This window comes from Ammospiza caudacuta, chromosome 3, assembly GCF_027887145.1.
Source record: "Ammospiza caudacuta isolate bAmmCau1 chromosome 3, bAmmCau1.pri, whole genome shotgun sequence".
Taxonomy (NCBI): Eukaryota; Metazoa; Chordata; class Aves; order Passeriformes; family Passerellidae; genus Ammospiza; species Ammospiza caudacuta.
This window is the reverse complement of record NC_080595.1, coordinates 25,249,803-25,257,791: the sequence shown is the minus strand read 5'-3', so window position 1 is coordinate 25,257,791 and position 7,989 is coordinate 25,249,803. Positions and strand designations below refer to the sequence as shown.

At 35.9% G+C, this 7,989-nt stretch overlaps 1 protein-coding gene across 1 annotated transcript in view; it reads left to right on the top strand.

Moving 5' to 3' along the window:
* Positions 1 to 7,665, top strand: part of PROX1 (prospero homeobox 1) — a 49,450-nt gene extending 41,785 nt beyond the window's left edge. Inside the window, exon 6 of the mRNA XM_058802508.1 lies at positions 1,970 to 7,665. Coding sequence (XP_058658491.1) covers positions 1,970 to 2,155 — 186 coding nt within the window. The 3' untranslated portion in view covers positions 2,156 to 7,665. The remainder of the gene's footprint in view (positions 1 to 1,969) is intronic.
* The last annotated feature ends 324 nt before the right edge of the window (positions 7,666 to 7,989 follow it).

Below are 7,989 nucleotides of genomic sequence, written 5' to 3'. Positions count from 1 at the left end.
GCTTGGGAGGGAAGAAAGACATCTAGTGTTGATCCTCTGGAGTGGACACCAAAATCAAAAGGTTTTGCTCTCATGGACTTAAATCAGTGTCTACTCCATGAATTTGGTTATCTATTCCTTTTCCTGGTTTCTTATATCTTGTAGTCAGAAACTCCTTCCCGTTTATTAGTGCCCAGCCATACCAAGGGTGATGAGCAGTGTCTGACCATTGAACTGCATGAACAGAAAAGCATGTCAATTTTTTATAGCGATGAAAGAATGAGAAAAGCATGGTATTTTCTGTAGACATGTTACCAAATGCCTGAACAGCTGAGTGGTTATGGGGAGTTCTAAGCAATTTCTTTGAGCTGGAGTAAGTGAAACATAATAGTTAATTTCTTCTCTCTTAATTATTGCTGGAATAGACCATCTGTAATGATGTGTCTTTCTCTGCACCCTGTTGAATGAAAAATTTCCAGAGATGCTTTTAGGAGCAAAAAACCCCCAAAACATGTGAGGGCTGGATTGCACTCTCAGAGGTAGACAGAGGACTTCTCTGGGGCTTCTGGAAGCAGAGTTTGTCAGCTGGTGTCAGGGGGAGCTGATCTCATGCTTATTTGATGTCAGAACGTGGCTATCAAACTGCTGGTGTCTCCCAAACAATGACAGGTGAGCGAAGGCTCCAGAGCTCTGTTCTATCAGATTGATCACACACATTTCCAGACAAGTGCTTTGGAAGTGGCTTCTAAAGGGAAGAAGGGGAGAAAAGCCTGAAGTGGAGAATAAGGGGCTGGCCTTGATCTGGCAGTGTGACACGAATTCAGTAAATCAGTGAGAGCTGCCCAAGTGTCTGTTTGCCATGGGAATGGTTCAAGTGGCTCCTAGTGCAGGTCGGAGAACTCCTCTTGCCGGAGGGGACAAAGAATAGCAGGGAGGGAATACTTGCTATTATAAGCATGCTGGCTACTGGCCGGCCATGTATTAGCAGTTCTAGAGCTGTGAAGCCATGTTTCCGTGATAAAAGTGGAAAATAATACCTTTATGGAGATTACCTCAACCTTGCAACTGCCCTGCAGTTCATTAGAGCGATTGCTTTTGAATCATTTAAGGCAAAAGGTGAGAAGGTGGTGTTGGTGCCTGGGACAACTTAGAATGAATTAGTAAAGTGTGGAGGTATCTGAGTTTTTTTAACATTCACCCATTGTTCAGGGGCTTCTGAGAGTGGCGCGTTCCCTCTAGCTGGGTATTTGACTCACCCGTGAAGTGACAGTGACATTTAGAAACAAATGAGTTTAAAGCACCCCAGCTCAGAAGCCACTTGGAGCACAATGCACCCGTTAAAGAGGTTAGGGTGGTATTTGTGTGATCCTGAAAAAGAAGAAAAAACCATAGTGTCTCCTGAGAAAGCAGTTTTACGGGGTTCTTGTGCACAGCAGCCACAGAAGCAAGCCACTCGCTGAAGGCTTTCCTGCTTGATTGGTTTTAAGCTGCAAACAACATTCAGAGATACCCCATTTCTTTGAGTGCTTTCAGCACTGGTTGTGACCAAAGTCAGGCACAAAGGTCCAACGGGCTTCCTGTGCATGCATAACTTTCACATTAGTTCTCACACGGAGAGGGGAACATGGCCATAAATGCACGGGTAAAATATCAAGCAGAGATTTTTTCCTTAAAGACAATTGTGCTTGTTTCCCCTCCTGCTAATTATATCCTATAAATCCCCTACTGTTCCAACTCAGACAGTAACATTTTGTTACCTACATTCTGTCAGTAGACTTTACAAAGATCTCTAACACATGTTATAAAAGTTATTGCTATAGTACTATATATAACAGCTTTGCATAAGAGAATAGAGGGCTGCCACATTTAGAAAATGCAGGTGCTATGTAAGCCCCTTTCTGAAAGAAAGAACTTAGCTCAGTTTCCTTTGAAGAACCAGAGACTTGAAATTGAAAACTGTATTAATGCCATTGTCTCCTTGTATCAGCAGGTTCCAGAGAGATTCCTGGAAGTGGCTCAGATCACGTTACGGGAGTTTTTCAATGCCATTATCGCAGGCAAAGATGTTGATCCTTCCTGGAAGAAGGCCATATACAAGGTCATCTGTAAGCTGGACAGTGAGGTCCCTGAGATTTTCAAATCCCCAAACTGCCTACAAGAGCTTCTTCATGAGTAGAGAGTTCAGCAGCTATTTATGAATGTATGAAAGTAGCAGTCCCCTTCTGATGCCCAAGTCATGTGTGTCTCTATTTTAATTTCATATATATGTGTATGGCATACATATATATATGTATATGAAATTAGACTGATCCCTCCTGGATATAAGTTTTCGTTCAGTTCCAAGGGGATGGTTATTTTACTTCAGTCTTTGGTTTACTTTTGCCCGAGACCCTTAACATTTGAAGAATCAACGGGGTTAATTTTCAGGGAGAAGAGTTTGGAAGCGTGTAAAAGCCTGTCTTAGCAAGTTAGGGCATTATGTTTAAAAATGCTTTGTCAGTTTTATTGCTTGCTGCAAAGTGGCATTTTGTCTTGGTGAGACTAATGTCATGGCACAATACTACAGACAATGAAGTTTATATTATGTTTATACTGCTTAAGGTCTGAACTCTGTGGAGCCATTTCATAAGCTTTGAGCTTTTTTATTTGTATTTATATACTTTTTAATCAAAAACTAGATTTGGTTTCATACTTCAGAAAAATACATCTGTTTTAGGTACTCACTCCAAGAAGTGACACCCAAAAAAGCAAACCCTATGCTTCATGTGTTCCTTACAGAAATGACAGATACCCTGCACCAGTAACCAACATGCCAGGTTCTTGTTTCTCTAAATTGCAGCAAGGGATGTTTGCACAAATCAAATACTGTTCTTGCAGGGTTAGGCCAGTAATTCATGCACAATGTTGTATCAACCACACTAATTTTGGAATATGGTCAGCTTACTAAAGCGGAAGCATTTCACTCTCCATAGAGTAAAAATGAAACCTTCAGCATCGTAGATTGCCATGTCTCAGTCTTACTTTAAGTGGCATTGGTCCCTAAATTTATTATTTTCTTAGTCCATTCTGCCCCCCAAGATTCCCTTTCCAGCATACAAAGTTTCCTGTCCATATTTGACATCTGCCCTGAAAAGCACTTTTTGAATCATCTTAATAGAAGAGTCTTCACCTCACAGTGCTGAGGCAAAGGAAAAAAAAAAAGGCTTGTTTGTAGCTATAAAATATAATTAGTGTTTTCGTAATCAGAAGAATAAAAATTTCATTTTCATAAAATTCTAATGTAGCATTATACAAAAATCACAGTGTCCTTCTGGTATGCAGGGTTCAGATAGCCAAGTTCAATTTTTAAAATTACAGTAAGTGCAGCTTTAAAAAAAAATAAACAAAGAAAAAATCTATTTGAGCAAAGTGGCTGCACTTGTCTTCTGAAGCTGTAGCTAGTGGTGACCAAAACCTGAGCTACAGTGTAAAGTCCCTGATGGATCTGGGTTTGCCTGAATGCTACACCACGAAATGACAGAAAGAAAGAAAGAAAGCTACCTGCTAGTTCTCATGCTTTCTTCAGTGGCTCTCCTTTTCTCATGTTTTCAGAAAGAAATCGTCTCCAGAAGTTTGGGGGAAGGTTGAATATGCTATGGCACACTGTATTTGTCATTTTCTTTGTCGTCTTTTGTACGGATGCAGTAAGAATTTATTGTTATCATCAATAGTATTTTCCCCTACATAATTCAATCTAAATCTAGAGGAAGTTCCTAATTAGTCCTGAATTATATTTATGCCATTGAGGATATTGGTATCTTCTTTATTTTAAAATTACATTTTGACTTTGGAGAGTGAAAGTTTACCCATGTGACTAAAGAGCTGACCTGATCATTGCAATTTCACTTCATTTACAAATACTGCTGATAGACAGAAATGTATGAAAGCAATTATTGTTAGCAGAAAGCCTTAAAAACCTGCTGACTTCAAATTAAACAGCACAATCCTCCGATTCCCTGTCATTCTTTTCAAGCACTGGCAGTATCTGTGGAGTATAGGCAATGCAGACAATAGCATGGGATGAAGTGCCAACATTTTCACTATGCATTAAAAGCAAAACAAATCTTGATCTTAGACTCCCTGAGAGTACCTAATACTGTACGTATCCTTACAGTAGACAGTATTTTTTTTCTTTCTTTTATTTTCTTACATTTTATTTCATTTTATTTTGATTTCTTTATTTCATTTTTCCTTTTTGTTTTTCTGTGTGTGTGCATGATTTGGTAAACATTACACTTCATAAAGATGTAACTCCAATGAATTCTGAGTAAGAAAGGATGAAAATTGTGTTCATGCACTTTTTTGATTTATGGGAAGAAGTGGCATAAAATGCTCAAGTTTTAATACACTAAGTTCATCATTGGCATACCATCAGATGCAAAATATTACTTTGCATTGTCACCTTGGACATAAGAAAGCAAAGCCATACTTTATTCATACTATGTGGACATACTACTAGCTACCATCTCAACCTGTGATTTTACCGTTGCTTTATATTATTATTATTATTGTTATTATTATTATATTCTATTATTATTGATATTAATATTATTATTATTTGGCTGCAATGGGATTCACATAATCTAAATAAGTGAAATTGTGTACTCAACACTTGATGTTGTTGCATTTATTTATTTATTTATGGGTAGTATAATCTCAATAGTAAATGAGGCATAGGAATTAGGAATAGAAATTTCATCTTAAAGGCAAAATAAAAACCTCCTTGGTCTGAAAAAGGAATAAATTATAATTTCATCACTTCAGTTATGTGATTTTTCTGTGTTTTATAGCCATATTGCCTTTGTGCCTCCCAATTCACCTAAAATTACAAATACGTGGCATAGCTTGTACTAAATTCTAAGTAGAATCCAATCCAGTTTCTTTTAAATTATCTTAATATTATTTCACTAAAAATGGCTAAAAGGCAGGAGGCTACTTTTATTGTAATGAAAGGTTTACATAGGAAAAGAATTTCAAAATCCATGTAGAAACCCCATCTTGCCATTCATTTACTGCTAATTCAGATTTATTTCTGCATATAAACTTGAGGTTATAGTCTGTGCCTAGACCTTAAATGCACCAGCGGAAGGATAAAAAAAATCCTTCAAAATACCAGTTTTTCCCCCACAAGTACAATTGTTCTTGTGCCTTCTGTGGCTTACAATTTTCATCTTTTAAACTTTATTTTTCAATTACTACAGCTGCAATAAACACTGACTTTTTTTTTTCCCGGCTGTTTGACATAATGTTGATAGCTATGCATATTTTGTGTCTTTTTAAAAATTAAAAAAATAAAAAAAACAAAGCAGGAGAATACGTTTTTGAAGAAGAGAATTTTTAGAACAGTTTGATAACGCAAATTATTTTTTCTCAATTGTTTGAGCAGCATTCGAGTTTTGAAAATTCTTGTAGAAGCCAATTTTTTGTAACTGTGGTGCAAATCTTGTGTTTTCTTAGCCTGATGAAAAGTAGTATAGAAGCAATATTTCATACGTGACATATGTGCATATACAGATACGTATGTGGTCACACACAGGACAACATGTGTGGCATATGTATGTATATTTACACAGCAACACACACACACACACAAAAGAGGCGTATGAAGTGAAAAGCTTACCTTTTTCCTATCTAGATTAAGAACCTATTTTAGACATTTGTTATGTTTTGTGAAAAGAATGTTCTATTTGAAACTACAAAACATTTAATTCTTACTGTATCTCTGGTTGTTTAATGGGAACGTTTCACATTTAATGGTAAACACGTGGAAGATGTTAGAATGTAGTAATTATTTAAGGAAGTGTTCACCCATGTATTCCTGAGGTTTGCTTTGTGCCTCTGAGTATTATTTAATTAAAGTGTTTTAAGTTTGCAGAATCTTTGTTACTGTACCAGGTATGTGGGTGAACATTGAAAATCGAGGGGAACTTTTATAAAGCAATGTAAATATTCAACCTTACGGCTGTTCTTGCATAAAGACATAAGATTTTAATAACTACATTCTGAAAACATCTGTTGAATTTATAAGAAACACTACAGTAACTGTGTAGATAGTTGAAAGCATTCTTGAAAATCCAGCTCTCTACTTTTAAAAGTTAAGTCTCTTTCATCAGATGTCAAGGGAATGGGTAATACAGTTTCTGTAAAATTGCAGAATTTTTTTCTATGTATATGAAGTCAGTTAATAGAAAAATGGTTTTTTTTCCACAGGTTAATATTAATTAAGAAATAAAGGTGAAGATTTTGTGGCTTTAAAGATAGGATTTTCACCAGCAGCATTGAAAGATTATACATATATATATATACAGAAAGATATATATATATATATATATATATTAAAAATGGAAAGTGGTTTACAAAACCCCCAAAATGAGCACTGTACATGAGAAGTGAAAGCAAAAAGTATATTTGCCATGTGTATTATATAGCAATCATTGGTGTTAATAGTGCAAATGTTTCCTTCTGGTACCAACTCTGTGTTTGAAAATTCCAATACGCATTGTTTTCAAAAAGCTCCCCTTAAGGAATGTAACTGGTTTATATGAGTAAGCAGTTACTGTATTGCACTTAAATGTTCTGTTGAAGGAAATGCAATTTTGTTTTCTGTAGAACTGTTGGTTGTAAACCATCTATAAACTGAAGCTAAAAATGCTCATATTTAGAGCTGGGATGAAAACTGGTATTTAACCTTTGTATCTTCTTAGGAATATCCTTTTTAGTGTATGAAAGGTGGTGGCACTATGACTTTATTCAGCCTTTTCATCTGAGCCACAGTCACCTCTCTCCCAAAGCAGCCACCTTCCAAATGCACAAATACTGGGATATGTAGAAACAAATCTAGAAGAAACAGTGAGCTTACATTTTTCTCTAAAATCCATACCTTCTGCATTAATTGTTCCACTCGAGTGAGATAGCAGAAAAACACAATAACCATCTCATTACCATATAGCCTGTAAGTCAGAAACTAAAAAAGGAGGGGGAAAAAGCCTCTTTAGGTTGGTTTTAATGCTGCCCAGAAGAGTCAAAGGTTAAGGTTTAAACTGATATTGTCCCAGCCATTACTCATATGTATATAGTTACAAAAGTGACAAAACACTGCCTTTATATTATTTAGCAATATGTTGTAAATAGCATTATTAAGCTCTTTTTTTTGTAATAAAGACCCTTTAATTTGAAGATAGTACAATAACTGAACTGATAAAGTCAATTTTTGATTTTTTTTAATTTTATTTTTTAGCTAGAGGCAATTTCAACTGTGGATTTTTTTGTTGTCGTCTGTTGTTCTGAAGACTTTGCATAATTTATTGGTTTAATTTATCCTAATTTATTTGATGAAGGTGTACAATTTTGTATTACCAAGGATGTACTGTAATATTAATTGATGACAAGATAAAACAATAAGACTCCCCTGTCCGTTTGGAAAAAAAAGGTGCAGTAGACAATTGATTGAAAAAAAAAGTTACAATTCTAGCTTGGCAGCTACTAAATTTAAGATAAACACAGGAAAAATGTTTGGGGGGGGTGGATTTTATTTTGTGTGTTTAAAGCTTTTGTATACTCTCCAGACTTTTACCTTTTTGCTTTGTACCACTTAAAGGATACAGTAGTTCAATTGCCTTGTGTGCCTTCCATCTTCTCTAAACTGAATGTATGTGCAGTATATATGCAAGCTTGTGCAAAATAAAATATAAATTACAAGCTCATTGCCATTGTTTACATTTATTTCCAAAAGTTTATGTTGCCCCACGTCAAGAGGTGAACTCCTGAACACTGTGTGTGCCTAACACTGTACTCCTCTGAAGGTTTTCTTCTCCCCTTAGTTCAAATTATTTATTAATGAAACTACCAGCCCTCTTGCAAAATGGATATAATGATTTATGGCCTCGGTGTCCTACCTCCAGCGCAGCGCCGGTTAAGATAATGAATGTTATTTTGCAATAGTCTATCAGCCAAGGAATAACTCCCTGCTAG